Here is a 15,111-nt window from a genome sequence, read left to right as displayed (position 1 = left end):
ATGGGATGAGGGTCAGGGAAGAAGGGATGGGATGAGGTCAGGGGAGACGGGATGGGATGAGGGTCAGGGCAGACGGGATGGGATGAGGGTCAGGGGAGATGGGATGGGATGAGGGTCAGAGGAGACGGGATGGGATGAGGGTCAGGGCAGATGGGATGGGATGAGGGTCAGGGGAGACGGGATGGGATGAGGGTCAGGGGAGACGGATGAGGGTCAGGGGAGACGGGATGGGATGAGGGTCAGGGGAGACAGGATGGGATGAGGGTCAGGGCAGACGGGATGGGATGAGGGTCAGGGGAGATGGGATGGGATGAGGACAGGGCTTAGGGCGGAAAAGAGGACAGGAAGGCCTAAAGACCAGAGAAGCAGTTAGCTGCCCCTCCCTGTCAGCTCACTCCTCAGCCCCCATCCTCCCTCTCAAACAAGACCACAGGGTGGTGCCTGCTTTAACTTTATCCAGTCTCCCAAGCCACCCCCGCTAGACACCAGCAGTCTAGGGAGATCAGAGAACATCAGAGAAGTAAGAGCACAGAGAGATCACGGGTGCTGGTGACACACTAGGGACACGGACCACAGCACTCAGCCTGGGCACCAAGGCAAGTAGGCGACCTGAAGGAGAGGGGATGGAGCTGCAAATGCAGCACACTAGAACCGTGGATAAAACAATCAAGCTTCCTAGCAGACATGACCTTTCCCGACTGTCAATGGAAAAGTCAAATCCTCAGCCTTGAAGCACAGATGTCCAGGAAAACTTGGTTTCCCTGCTTCCTTCATGCATGCTGCCATTGGGGAGGCCAGCTCTGAAGCAGCACACACAGACCCCAAGACCAAATCAACCCCTGCCTGTGATCAGCAAGGGTCTGCAGAGAACATTGTCACCTCAGAGGGAGCAAGCTGGAAAGCTAAGTAACTGGACGCTTTTTCTGAGTCTCTGTATTAGGTTCTGGAGGGTGAGGGGGTACCACAGAGGCTCCCCACAGCCAACAGGACAGGGGCAGGTTGACACTATAGCCCAGTTAGGAAAGTGTTCATCTAGCACACATGAAGCCCTGGGTTCAATCCTTAGCACCACATAAACCTCGAACTCCAGGGGTGGAGGCAGGAGGATCAAAAGTTTAAAGTCATCCTCAGCTTCAAAGTTCATTCTCATCCAAAGCAAGTTCTAGGCTAGCCAAAATCAACCCCCATCAAAGAATGGGGGTTCTCTTTGTCACAGATGGAGACCATCAAAGAAAACCACAACCAATCAAAATGCAGAGTTGTGGAGTCCAGGCCCAACTGAGGCATCATCGATACAGCTTCCAGGGCTTGGGATCGTTGCCAAAGACAGGTTGGAAAGATGTAAGAGCCAGAAGGGGGATTTCACTGTGAGACTGTGTCTCCTAGGAGTGTGAAAAGCTATGCCCATGAAGTCTCACCAACATGAATGCATAAACATGACCTGAATAAGAGTGACACATGCTAACATGAAAGGGGAAAGCCCATGAGGCCTCAACCCTAGACAAAGAACTACAGACAACTAAAGAATGCTGGGATACAGATAAATAGTCTTCCCCAGGAAAGAGCATGCTGATTGGTTATCCAATATAGAGGCCATGAATTTGAAAGAGGTTGGTTTGTGGGGGTTTTGGAAGAGGGGAAAAAAATGAGAAATGATGTAATTATACTATAATCTCAAACAATTAAAAAAATGTATTTTTAAAATCCAAGGAGAACGGGCTCAGAGGGAAAGAGGGCTCTCTGAACAATTGTAAGAACCTGAGTTCAAATCCCCAGCAACCATGTAAAAAGCTAGGCTTGGCTGCAAGCACCTATAACCCTGTCCCTGTGTAAGAACGGAGACAGAAGGATCACTGGGGCTCAACAACTGACAACCTGGCTCCAGTTTCAGTAAGAGATTCTGTATCAAGAATAGGAAGCGACAGAACAGGAAACCCAACAGCCTCCTTCAGCTTTTGTGCATGTATAAGGACAGGCAACACACAAACACACGCACACAAGTTCATTAATGCACATTCAAAAAAGTTAAAATTTTTAAATAGAACAAATGTCTAGAAATGAGAAAATGGGCACTGGGTAACCCTAAACAGTGACTTATTCAGGCAGAGGTGGGGGGACACTCAGTGTATCAGGTCAGATGGTACTGGGACATTGGACATCCCCAGGGAATCAAGATGTCACCCTAGGAATACCTGTCAATTGCAAAGAGGGGCATTTGCCTTTATACAGGTTAGATCAGAAGGTAGAGGATTAACCAAAGGGGATGGGACATATGGCACTGTGGCTTTCTGTCATGTTGCAACACAATGTAGGGAGCATGGCCTGTGGTGAGCTCCAGGCAAAGTCCTTTGAAGGTAACCACCCACCTTCAGTGCCCAGGAAATACAGGAGCCAAAGAAGTAAGGAAATGCCAAAGAAAACAATCAGAAAATCCAGAATTTGGATAAATGGCCTAGGTTCTCCAAAAAGTCCCTGTCCTGAACTGGAAGATGGTGGCAAAGTGACTGCTGTGTGGTCCTGAGAAGAGAGAGTAGTGGCTGAGGAGACACCGTGGCTAGGAAAGGCTGGTCCTGGGTGATGGCTGAGAGCTAGACTTGGCATGTGGATATGAAAGAGAAAAGAGACAGGATAAGAGGCCAGCCCACAAACTCCACCTTGGATGGTGGCGTCCTTAAGATCGAGTCTCATGTGAGGAAGGTACCTGGGGGGAGAGTTTCTCAAAAGGGCCACAGGTATTATAGATCAGAGCATGAGGATGTCTGGCAGGGAAGAGAAGAGTCAGCCAAAGAGAGCTGTGTGGAGTCCCTTGCAGCTAGGCTGCACTGGAGCCTGGGTGTGGCCACGGCTGCAGGAGATACTGTGATACCTACAAACAATGCTGAAGCTGTGGGGTGTGGGACAGAAGTCAACAGGGACAGATGCCATTACCTGGGCAGGAAGGTAAGCTGCAAGGAGGAAGGGAGGAGCAAGTGACCCCTTGGGTGACCAGCAGACACCTCTCTCTGTGTGTCTGCCTTCTGCCATAACTGTGTGAAAACAATTACTATGCTTCCTCACACTTTGAAGAAGAGTCTCCCTGCCTTGACAGATGCGTGGAAATGAGAACGTGGTGCAAATACACTGGAGTTCTACACAACCTTAAAGAAAAGGAAATCATGGCGGTCAAAGGAAAGTGAGGGGAACTTAACAGCAACTATTAGGTGAAATCAGCCAGACTCAGAAAGACAAACAATCCATGTGTTCCTTAAGCTTAATATGAGTGATGTATGTGCATGTGTGTGTGTGCATGCATGTGTGTGTGTGCATGCATGTGTGTGTGTGTGTGTGTGTGTGTGTGTGTGTGTGTTGACACGTGACCCGATAGTCTGGTAAACTTTGTTTGATCCTCAGAACCCATAGTGAAAGAAGAAAGCCAACTCCACAAAGATACCCTCTCACCTCACACACACCAAGGCATGCCTGCCCAAACAAACACATATCATGCACACAAATATTTTTTACAGGCCAGCAAGACGGCACAGCGGGTAAAAGTGGTTGGTGCCAAGCCTGACGACCTGAGTTCAACTGAGAAAGAATGAGCGAACCAACTCCCATAGGTTATCCCCTGGCTTCCACATGTGCACTGTGGCTGTGCCCTCCACCCAGGAACACATACACATAAATAAACAAGTTCATTTTTTAATTTCTGTCGTATGTATTTCACCTCTTTCTCTCACATGCTTACTCCATACTCCCAAATCCTCCTCTCTCTGCCACCATCTACCCCTCCTCTCTGTTCAGTCACAGCTACTTACAGCCTGGGCATCTGGGCACACCTGTCCATTTTCAGGGGGAGCAGCCTAGAGAGCCAACCTGGGTATGCTGCTTCCAGAGGGTCCTCTTTGTGCAACCCTGCCAGGGGTACCCCGCTCTGTCTGGACTCTCCACCCATGGCCGCCTCCTCCCCCCACAACCCCTCAGACGTCTGCTCCTCACCATTTTCCCAGCAAAGCTGACTTCCACAAAGGGATCCACCAAGTTCTTCTTGTTGCTGTCAAAGCCAAAGATCTGCTTGACGTTGTCCATCACGGCATCATCCACTGGAGAAGAGACACATCTGTCACCGCTTGCCCATGCCTCCTCTATACCTAATGTCCCCATGATATATGGGTCACTGCCTGTCGGCTCTACCCTCTTGAATCAACTGTCTTATGTCTCTGCCCACCTGCTAAGCCTCCAGCCCCCATCCCACATCACCTCCTCCATCAGTAGCCCCAGCCCCCTCCAGCCCCAGCCATCCCTGTGTCTCCGGGCAGTATCAGGACTACCAAAGTGACAGGTTGTGGTCCCTCATGAGAGAGTCAGTTCGGGCTTCCCATGAAGAAGGGAGCAGTTGCCCCTCCCCAAACACACATCTGTCACTGTCCCCTCACACCAGGCTTCAGAGTCTGTCACATATAGTGACTGACTGTGGGCTGACTCAGTGCAAACACTCTGGGTGCCTGGTGGCATTTCCTCAACACCATGACCACAGTGATCCATCTGCAGGCCATCCTGTAGGCCAATCTTACTTTAAAAAGAAAATAAAAAGGGTCTAATGTTAGTCTAAGACTTCCTGTTTCCACAAGACCACCAGACCAGGCTGGGGAAAGCCGGAGCAGAGCCACTGGGCAGTTATTGCTCTCAAGGCTGCAGCAGCTACCCAAGCCCTCCTGTATGTATTGCTTTCCATTAGAACCCAGCTGCTCTTGTTGAGTGCACCACTGTTAGGAGAGGTACATCACATAAGGGCTTGTAACATCAGCCAGACAGCAAAAGGCAGGTATCATTGGCAACGCTAACAGATCCTAGGGGAGGAAGCCGGATCAAAAGGAGGAAGGGAATGAACAGCAGGGTAGTCCCTGGGGATAGAAACACCGAGAAAGGGCCTAGGCCTCTCCTTTCCCCAGGAAGGAGACTGTGGCTCAGGGTCCATGCTTTAAACCGCCAGGCAGGAGCCTCTTGTCAGCCTCCAGAAGGGGGCGCCACACTCACTCTGTGGTAAGTCCTCAGCCCGGAAGAGTTTCAGACAGAAGTGGGCTCCACGAAGGGCAACGCCAGTGGGCCTAAGCAGGTTGCCTTCAATGTCCTCCTTGTCTTCAGAAGGGTCCTTCCTGTCCAGCTACGAAGAAAACACACAGGATCCCTCACCAGCCCCTGGATATCATGCACTCCAATGAAGGGTGCTTCCTGAACCTCTTAGGCCTTCGATTGGCTTAGACCTCAACAGAGCAGTGGGACCATGACACTCACACTCCCTAGTTGCGAGGCGACCATCTTCAACACTAACTGTTGCCAACTGGCATACACGGCAGGCATCCAAGCCAACTGCAAGGGTCCCCTTTCCCGGGTACTCCACCCCCACTCCAGTTACACAGCAATGTGGTAGTTACAGCTGTCTGGATGCTCCATCTGTAGGAGCGTGGGTTCACTCACACAAATATTGACCCATGACCCCGGAGTCAGCATGGCGCCAAAGGGTGAGGCACCCCAGTTAAGGTGGAGTGAGGCTCTGCTCCCTAGATCTCACTCCTTTGCAGAAAGAACATGCATCTGTGCCAGCGAAGGCATCAACGCTGCACAACGGTAAACATGGGCCATCTCGTGGCTCCTTAGGGCAGGCAGTAGGCAGTGGAGGGGCAGAGGGAAGTGAGGTCAGCTTGGCCCAGCAGCCTTGGCAAGCTACCCCAAAAAGGCTGTGACCCGCTGCTTGCTCAGCCTGTCTCCCACGCTGAAGCCCACTTCAGCATCTGTGGCAAGCATTTGCTAGGAGCATATTCATCTCAAATTAGAAGAAAATATTCATCTCCTCTAATTCCCTGTGTCTACAAGGAGGTGAGAGTGGCCCGAAAGACGGAGGAAGAGGGCCTGGAAGAGGAGGACTGAGTGTTTGGTTCTGGGGAAGGAGAAAGAAGTTGGAGTACAGAAGACAGGAGCAAGGGTGATGAAGAAGGGCCGGCTGAACCAGCTGGAGGAGAGAGAGGCACACAAGCCCATTGACAGTGGAGGGAGAGAGAGGGATGGCCCATGGCTCCTCTTCTTAATGTGGGGTGTACTTCTCTGTTACCTCTGATTCTATGAGTGTTTCCAGACTAGCCCGTTATTCTAGCTCCTGCTCCAACAACATTGAAGAGGCTGAGCTGCCCCTCCTCTCACCCTCTCCACCTCTCGCTGCTGCCACCGCTCCTGTCCCACCCACCTCCACGCTCCTGCACAGCCGCATGCCTCCTCTGGCCGCAAAGCTACTGAGAGTTTTGAAAACAATGGTCTCACCACACAGCCCTCACAGGAACATGGTGTTCTACGCATACTACAGGATTGTGTCATTTGCAAGGAAGGCCAGGCAGTGTGGCCACATCATCCCAGCTAGTGAGGGAGCCTGAGGCAGAAGACTCATAAGGTCAAAGCCTGGGCTACAAGGCAAACTAAGGCCAATCTGAGCAAGTTAGTGAGACCACGTCTCAAAATAAAAGGAAAAAGGAGGGTGGGAGATGTAGCTCAGTGGTAGAGCGCACCTCAACACGTGCACGGCCCTGGGTTCAATCCCCAGAAACACCAAAACAAAAACAAACAAGCAAACAAACAAACCTTTCCATTTAAGTCCAATTAGCTCCTCACTTGTCCTCCATGAGGATCTGAGCCTCTTCACGAGCATGCAAGATGCTGGCATTTGCTAACTCAGACCGCCTCTCACTTCAGCCTTCCTGACAGGTCAAGACGATCACAACATCTCCCCAGGCAGAGAATCGGGCCACGACTGAGCGTTAAAAGAACAACTTGGCCTTTGTCTAGGAAAACTAGACACGCACGCCCTTTGAGAAGGATGTGTGAAGCTAATTAATAACGGCTCTCTCCGGGCAGCAGGGTTTCGAGTGGTTTGTTCATTACTCATATTTTCTATGGTTATGCGGTTCTCACGATCACCATGCACCCCTTTCAGAGAAGAAGACACCAAGCCCGGGGTTCTGTATGGTGTTGGACCAGGTATTGTGAGGAGCGTACTCACAGGAGCTTCGTCTCCGGGCCCTAACACACACAGGCTGGCTTTGAGGTAGCCTTTGGCCCCTGCAGAGAAGTCATCTGGGTCTGAGAGCAGCAGCCACTTGCGGAGATAAGCATGTCCTGCAGGAGACAGAGGAAGGTCCTGTCTGCCATGTTTAGGGCAAGACAGAAGACCTGACCAGAAGAGGGACCAGACTTCACACCCCATGTGTGAAACCAAGAGCTCTCCTCAGGATGCGCTGGCTCCTCAGCAGGGCCAGATTTCCTGGAGTACTAAAGACACCATGACACCATCCGTGACTACTGATAGGGACAATGAGTGTCTCAGAGATTCTCATTTTTTAATCAAGAATCAAAAAGTACTTTAGACATTTGTGTGTCAGAGAAGAGAACTTCTACAAGAGGTAATAAAAGCCAAACATGGGCCTTTCCCACCCATTTCTTTGGTAAATCACCAGGCAAACAAGGAAAAGCGTAAAGTGATTCTGGAGGGAGCCCAGGCTCTAGCTGCTACCCTAGCCATAACCTTCTGGGATAGTCACCCCTGAAGAAGCCCAGTGACGATGCTCCTGAGGACTTGCTTTCATGGAAGAGAAATCCCTGCCTACCCTTCCAAGTGCAGACCCTCCCCTCCAAGTTCAAAAGCATCAGGAAGAAAAAGGGAGTCCCCCCACACACAAATGAGTGTCTCCGAGCAGCTCTAGGACCAGGATGTCAGGATTTGGCCAAGGGGATAGGAACTCACGGGGTTCTCTGTACACGGTGCCCACATCCATCTGAAATAGAGAAAGGGCATAATCAAACAAAGGATTTTTTGACTTCCTGAGTCCCCTCCTCTACTTGGCAGAGCTTCATTTTCTCTGTGTGTCTGCTGTATGTATATTTCCTCACCCCCAATAAATGCCATTCTTCAACTGCTAAAAAAAAAAAAGGCAAACCAGAACACACATATATACAAGCAAAGCACAAAGCACAGACCATATGCAGGCAAAACACCGTATCTATAAAATAAAAATAAATAAATCTTTAACAGACTAAGCAATCTATCCAAGAGCTGAATGGATAGCTACATAATGCCACTTAATGTATTTTTTAAGATTTGTTTACTTTCATTATAAGTGTACGAGTGTTTTGCTTGCATGTATATCTGTGTACCACATATGCGCCTTGTGCCTGTGGAGTTCAGAGAAGGCATCAGCACCCCTGGAACTGGCATTATGGATGGTTAGGAACTGCCACGTGGATGCTGGGAACTAAACCCAGGTCCTCCTCAAGTGTACCAAGTGCTCTCAACCCCTGAGTCATCTCTCCAGCCCCAATATTTTTGGTTTATAAGATCTGTTAAATTCACCCTGGGGTTTCCAGGACTCACTAACTTAGAGGTGGACTGTCCATTGTCCAACTCCTGGCCACCAAGAAAAGTACGCAGGCCAGGGCAGGCTCCTTCTCCTGGATGCCCATGAGAACTCCACTCTAGACCCATGGGGAAGATGAGGTCAGGGAGCAGAGAACTGCATTGTGCAAGAGGGTGATGGGAGTGAAATGATCCCCACAGACACATATATTTGAATGCTTGGTCCACACTTGGTAGAACTGTTTGAGAAGGATTAGAGGTGTGGCTCTGTTGGAGGAGGTGTGCCACTGAAGGTGCGATTTGAGGTTTCAAAGGCCCAAGTGGTTCCCAATTCGCTCTCTCTGCTTCTGCTTGAAGATCAGATGTAAGTTCTCAGCTACTGCTCCACAGCCATGCCTGCCTGCCTGCCACCATGCTCCTCGATGTGATGATCATGGAACAACCCTCTGGAACTGTGAGCCCAAATCAAATGCTTTCTTTTATAAGTTGATTTGGTCATGGTGTCTTATCACAGCAATAAAAAGTAACCAAGACACACAAGATAGCCATGGGTATGGACTGGGCTGCTTCCCTTCCAGGGTACGGAGATAAAGGGGAACTTAAAAGGGGGTGTTAATTCCCTCTGGTGGAGACAAGGGTAGAGTTTGCTCCCTCTCTGTCACACGCTGACCTCAGGAAAATGGGAGTGTAAGTACTTTCTCCAGCTCTTTGCAGTGTATCATTTCAGGAAGGAAGTTAGCATGAAACTGTGGGAAACCATTCAAGGACCCAGGCTCCACTTCCAAAGGAAAATATGAAGGAAGGTCAGAGACATCTGGGAGCCTGACCTCTGAGGGTACCAAGCTCCAAGATGTTAAACAACCTGTCACAAAGGACAAAGTTTTGTTTTTAAACTCTGAATAAAGAGAACTAGCTCACACAGATGGTCACCCTAATTTCCACAGGAGCCTAGAAAGGACTCTGTGCTAGGGTGGGGGTGTTGTGCCTGGATGAGGGTGTGGAATATTCTTTTACACTGTGTGAATATATGTCACTGTGATTGGGTTAATAAAGAAGCTGACTAGCCAATAGCTGGACAGGTAGAAGCTAGGCAGGACTTGCAGAAAAAAGAAAGCCCAAAGAAGAGGAGGAAGGTCTTTCAGAATTGGGAGGAGATGTGGAGAGAAGGGGATGAACTTGTCATACTGAGAGCAGAGCATATGTGGCAGGGCATAGGTAAGAAATAGGAGTTAATTTAAAATGTAAGAGTTATTTAGTAACAAGCCTGAGCTATTAGCCAAGCATTTACAATTAATATTAAGCCTCATTGTGATTATTTGGGAGCAGCTATTGAGACACAAAGAAACTCTGCCTGTAGTGGGGATGCCATGCTGGGGTAAGGGTGCCACACTGGGGTGGGGGTGCCACGCTGGGGTGGGGGTTCCATTCTGGGGTGGGGGTACAACACTGGGGTAGGGGTGCTATGCTGGTGTGGAGGTACCATGCTGGGGTGGGGGTGCTGGCTGGGGTGAGGGTACCATGCTGGGGTGGATACCATGCTGGGGTGGTGGTGTCATGCTGGTGTGGGGGTGCTCTCCAGCCCCTTCCCTGACTACGGGAATGTGATTGAAGGTGTACTCCACCCACTTGATTTCCTCTGTCTTTCCAGTCCCAGACATTGCCTATGACACACATCCCCTCCTGGCAAATGCATAATTAATAATAAAAGGGAGGCTGCACATGGTTGCTCACTCCCCTGTACTTCCAGCCTGCTGGAGGTTGAGGCAGGAGAATCACCATAAGTTTGAGGCCTGCCTGAACTATAAGAAAAGAACTCTTCCTAAAATGAAATGTTTTATTTCTCTACCTTTGGTGAACGGTTTCCTGAGTTGGAGTTTTGGGGGAGATGGGTTGAAACCAGACTCTCCCAGCATAGCCTGGCCGTGTACAGGAAGTGAGAACTGACTGCTTCCAAATAAAAAAACAATTACCCGGAACTCGCCAAGGAGGGCATCTGTCCTAAGGGAGCGTGAATCCACCACCTGCAAAGAAAGAACAGCTTCCTGTGAGAGAGTGGCTCTGACCAGGCCCCTCCCAGACAACAGCAGCCAGCAGCTGGAACCATCTCCATCCCAGAAATGGAGCTCAGCAATGTCTCACCTCACAGAACCCTGTGGGTAGATACTAACATGACCTCCACCTCACAAATCAAAGGACAAAGGCACAGGGAAATGACGGAGCATTGTGCAGAATCATATGAGCACACGGCAGAGGTGGACCCACACATCTAACACACAACCCTTCCCAGCGGCATGAAGGAATCTGAGACCACAGAACGGACAGAGAAAGCAAGCCAAAAGCCAGGCGCTCCAGGCCTCCAACCTGAGGCACACGGGTGTTTATCTGACACTGGCAGAGCTTCTGGGAGTCACTCAATCACCCAGGAGTCAAGCTTCCCCCCACACACACACACACATACTCTCTCTCTCTCTCACATACACAGGCTTACAGGCACAATGGCAGGCACGTCTGTGAATATCACATCACACCGTTGTGTGCTATCATGCATACATACCCACAACCCCTGAAGACTACTTTGATGGCTGAGACCTACCGTGATGAAGATGGGCTCATCAAACAGCTCCGAGGGAGAGTCAAACACGTTGAAGAAAAGAGTCTGTTGGTCCAGAATGGAAGCGGGAGAATCAGCATCTCTGACCCTCAGGCTAAGCAGAGGGGCTGTGGACACCCACCAAGGTTCAAGCCTGAGTTGAGACTAGTGAGCTCAGCTGACCAGTGCCAACGTCTAGGGACCTAATAAGCCTGGCTGTCCCATCTCTACCTCACAGAGGGTAGCACTTCAAGGACAAGGATGCTTGCATTGTGGGGAGCAGGGCTCTCCAAGTCCTCTGATAGTTTACACTGGTCTTGGCTCACATATTCAAAGTTGACACCACAAGAGAATGCTCTTGGACACATGCCCTGGTATCAGCTCTTTTGATAATGGCCCTCTTCTCAAGGGCTGTCATTGTTCTGCCTGATGCCTGGGGCCATTCACCTCATTGAAGAGTGGGCTGTTTCCCTTCTGGATGCGAGTCCGCTTGGTCTGGCCAGCAGCTGTGACTTTGACCACAGGCTTGATGTTCACACCAGGCAGCTGACGCCCCTCTATCACCTGGACTCTGATCTGAAAGTCAGGAGAAGGGATAAGCAAAAGGAAAGAAGGGAGGCCACCTGCTGGCCCCAAGAGTCAAAAACCTCAGGACCCGCTCTCTGATGACTTTTGGGAGAACTACCAAAAGCTTCTAGAAAGAACACTACAAAACCAATCACATTTTCTACCAACCTCCCCCTTGCATCTAGAAAAGCCCATAGTTCCTCGTAAGAACTGTGAGACAGCTCCAAACATGGTGCCTACATAAAATCTCCTGGGACAAGGACAGATCCATCCCTGCTTTCCTTAGGACAGATCCCATCTGAGACCCTATCAATACCTACCCTACGATTGTTATTGTTTTCCTAAATAGCTTACTCTGAGACTAGACTGGTCTGGTACTCAGTATGTAGCACAGGCTAGCCTCGACCTTGGGATGATTTTTCTTCCTCACAACTCCTCAGACTCAGGCACCTGGTTCAGCAGCTCTGAATGGGGACAGAGGTCTATTTCTCTGAGAACCTTGGCTGGGCCTGATGGCCACACAGACCTAAATCCAGCCCTTTGGAAGCAGAGCTGGAGGATCCAGGGGTCAATGTCATTCTCAGGCACACGGTAGTTAGAGGTCGGCCTGAGCAACATGGGATTCTGTCTCCAAAAACAAAACAGGGCTAGGGAGATGGTAGAAGAGGATGCGCAGAAAGTTGTCCTCCAGCCTCCACACATGCTGTGGCACACACATGTGCAGACACCCAGGGACATAACACATATGATTAAATATATAATTTTAATTTTTTAAATACTAAGCTAGAGAGATGACCCTGTGGGTAAAGGCACTTGCTGCCACGTCTGATAGTCTGTGTTCATACCCCAGGATCCATAAGGAAGAAGAGAACCAGCCCCCACCAGCTTTCCTCTGACCGCCACGCTTCTCACAGGGGCATTTGTACGCTCCACCCCAACACACACAATAAATAAATAAATAAATAAATAAATAAATAAATAAATAAATAAATAAATAAATGTCATTAATATTGGGAAAAGCTCAGAGGACGCTGCTGCTGCTGCTGCTGCTGCTGCTGCTGCTGCTGCTGCTGCTGCTGCTGGAGCTACTCATGCCTGCCCTTGCTGGATGGAGAGCAGGGAGCTAGCCCTAGGCCAGGGACCCAAACAAAGGAGATGCAGAGCTAGGCTAATCTCATTCACTCATTGTTCCTTTGTTTGTACATCAAACTCCTGGAGACTGGGCAGAGACATGCTCTGAGACCCCAAAACACAAACTCCCAATTCAGCTGCCAGTATTCAGGGCAGCCTAGCTTCTTCGTGGGAGGCCTCTGGGGCTCCAGCACAACATCCTAAGGCTAGTCAACCCAGCCAGGCCCAGGATGCTAGCAACTGCTGATGGACTAAAGGAGGAGGCAGGGGCCACAGAGGGCCCCTCTGTCACCTGGAAGTCCTGTGGCTTGTCCGACAGCAGCTTTCTAGGTGGGGCTGAGCTTCTTTTTCTTTTACCCCCTGGATGGTGGGGAGGAGGGTGGGAAGGTAGCTTCTTGGGTGTGGTTGGTCCCCCTGGGCCCACAGCACCGCTCTGATCCAGGAATGGCTCAGCTTCATCTCCAGTCAGCCCCTGGTCCTCAGTGTCTTCCTCCCCTCCTGTGTCTGTGGGGACAGGTGCCTCATAAGCATGGTGTCTCTTTGGCCCTGCCCTGAGGCCTCAGTCCAACAGAGGACGGACCAAAGAGCATACATGCCGTGACCCCACTCCCTAAGCCTGCCCGCCCGTCCCCAGGATGGATGAGGTCAAAGAGGGACAGCGGCCACGCTGGCCCCTTGAAAACAGAGAGTAGTTAGTCAGCAGAAAGAAGACAGGATGGCCCTGACCCACCCTCCTCAGCCCTGAGAACAGGCCTTTCTGGCCTCGCCAGAAGAGATAGTTACAGATGGAAGGGTCTGGCCGTGTCTCACCCGTGGGGGCCGGCCACTTCTTCCCAGAGTATCTTGTGTCCATGGTGCTGTCACTGAGCAGGGACCAAGTTTCAGCCCGGCTCTGTCCCCCACCTGGCATGCAGCAGGGCATAGCCCAAGTGGGGAGGGGCAGGAGGAGCTGGGATGAGAGAAGCCCATCTTCTGCAGCCCCACCCTCACCTCTGATATCCTCACCCACCCAGCCTGGATGGGTACCATGCTCAGAATTGGCTGGCCCTTCTCATTGCCAACTAAGCAGAGCTGGGCACCTCCTCTGATTGGTCAAGCTCAGAGCATCTGGGATCTCTGTGCCTCGTCCCTCCCCCAAATCAGAAACAGCCCTCAGCAGTCCGTGAGCCTAGCCCAGCTGGCGCTCGCCAGTTCAAGATTCCCAACCCAGTGATCTCCAGGCCTGGGCAGTGCTGAGCCAACAAGACTTCCCTCTGCTTCCCTCTCCACAGAAACCTAACAAGACAGGTTCCGAGTTACCCAGGGAGGGCAAGGGCTGCTCAAGATTTTATGATAACTTGCTTCTGTGCCCCCTCCTCCATTTCACCAGAAGATAAACTCTAGAACCTTCTCCTAAGCAAACGTTCACTGTCTCTTCTCAGCTGCTTCTAACCTGGGCTGCCCTGTCAGGCTAACTATCCAGGCACCATTGGCTGGTCAGGCTCCTCCGCCTGCATCTTCACCGACAGCCTAGCGAAAGCTTGAGGCAGGCACAGGACCTAGCCAGCTCACTCCCTCAGTCTGCTCACCTCACATTCACCCCCACAGCCATGCTGCCCAGAGTCAAAGGCAAGATGGAAACTCATGTCCCTTAACTTTGGCTCAGGGCTATTTCATGGGGTGGGGGTGGGGAGAGTAGCTCTTCCGTTAGAGTCTATCACTGCTGGGTGCCAGGCAGAGAGCATTAGGCCTCGGGTCACACTCATCTCCAGAGCTGGGCAGTGGAGAGCACAGACCAGACCCCGCCCTTCCCAGGCGGCTGAGATTTGGGGAGTAGGGGTCTCCATCCTAAGCCTTGTTAGGGAGCTGTCTCCTGCCTCTTCTTTTCCACCCACCACTTCTGTCTCCACACTAGCCATCTCCTGACCCCAGGATTGAGGAGACCTGTTGGCCATCTTTCTGGGGACCCTGCCTATCAGGGGGTAGGTGGGCTCCTCACCAGCCACCATGTCCATGTCAGGCAGTGTTGGAGAGGGTGCCAGAGAAGCAGGTGGCGGGAACAAGGGCACAGCTCCTGGGGGTGGCGTGTAGGACACCTGCAGGACCAGGGAGGCCTAGAAGAGATGGGTTAGCAATGGGTAAGTGTGCAGGAGAACCGACACCCTCCCTCTGCCATCTTTCCCAGCTCTCCCATCCCTCTCCGTGGTTGGTCAGGGCTGCAGGAGGCTGTAGTAAAGTCACCCAGGAACCTGCAAGCAAAGCCAGTCGGTTATGAGCACATCATTTGGGGTCAACTTCCCCCATTCAGGAGCTGTGTGACATGGAACACATTGTGTAACCTCACAAAAACTCAGTTTCCTTGTTGGTAAAAAAAAAAAAGGGGGGGTTGTCAGGGCAACAAGTCTCATGAGGCCGAAATAGGAGGAGGGATCCCACTTGTCCTACAGGGTTTGTCTAGTTCGGGGAAGAA

At 51.0% G+C, this 15,111-nt stretch overlaps 1 protein-coding gene across 14 annotated transcripts in view; it reads right to left on the bottom strand.

Moving 5' to 3' along the window:
* The window catches only part of Dysf (dysferlin), a 205,258-nt gene that overhangs the window by 131,559 nt on the left and 58,588 nt on the right, over positions 1–15,111 (bottom strand). For 8 of the 14 annotated variants that reach the window (XM_026777385.1, XM_026777389.1, XM_026777387.1 and 5 more), the window contains exons 5-13: positions 14,641–14,755; positions 12,955–13,166; positions 11,412–11,540; positions 10,968–11,030; positions 10,345–10,395; positions 7,766–7,796; positions 7,025–7,140; positions 5,014–5,140; positions 3,976–4,079 (exon numbers count right to left, since the gene is read on the bottom strand). In XM_026777385.1, coding sequence (XP_026633186.1) covers positions 3,976–4,079; positions 5,014–5,140; positions 7,025–7,140; positions 7,766–7,796; positions 10,345–10,395; positions 10,968–11,030; positions 11,412–11,540; positions 12,955–13,166; positions 14,641–14,755 — 948 coding nt within the window. Of the gene's footprint in view, positions 1–3,975; positions 4,080–5,013; positions 5,141–7,024; positions 7,141–7,765; positions 7,797–10,344; positions 10,396–10,967; positions 11,031–11,411; positions 11,541–12,954; positions 13,167–13,472; positions 13,566–14,640; positions 14,756–15,111 lie in introns of all 14 variants that reach the window. The other 6 variants (XM_005369820.3, XM_026777383.1, XM_005369824.3 and 3 more) reach the window with 1 other exon arrangement.

Source organism: Microtus ochrogaster, unplaced genomic scaffold, assembly GCF_000317375.1.
Source record: "Microtus ochrogaster isolate Prairie Vole_2 unplaced genomic scaffold, MicOch1.0 UNK62, whole genome shotgun sequence".
Classification (NCBI taxonomy): Eukaryota; Metazoa; Chordata; class Mammalia; order Rodentia; family Cricetidae; genus Microtus; species Microtus ochrogaster.
This window is presented reverse-complemented; position numbering and strand designations above follow the sequence as displayed.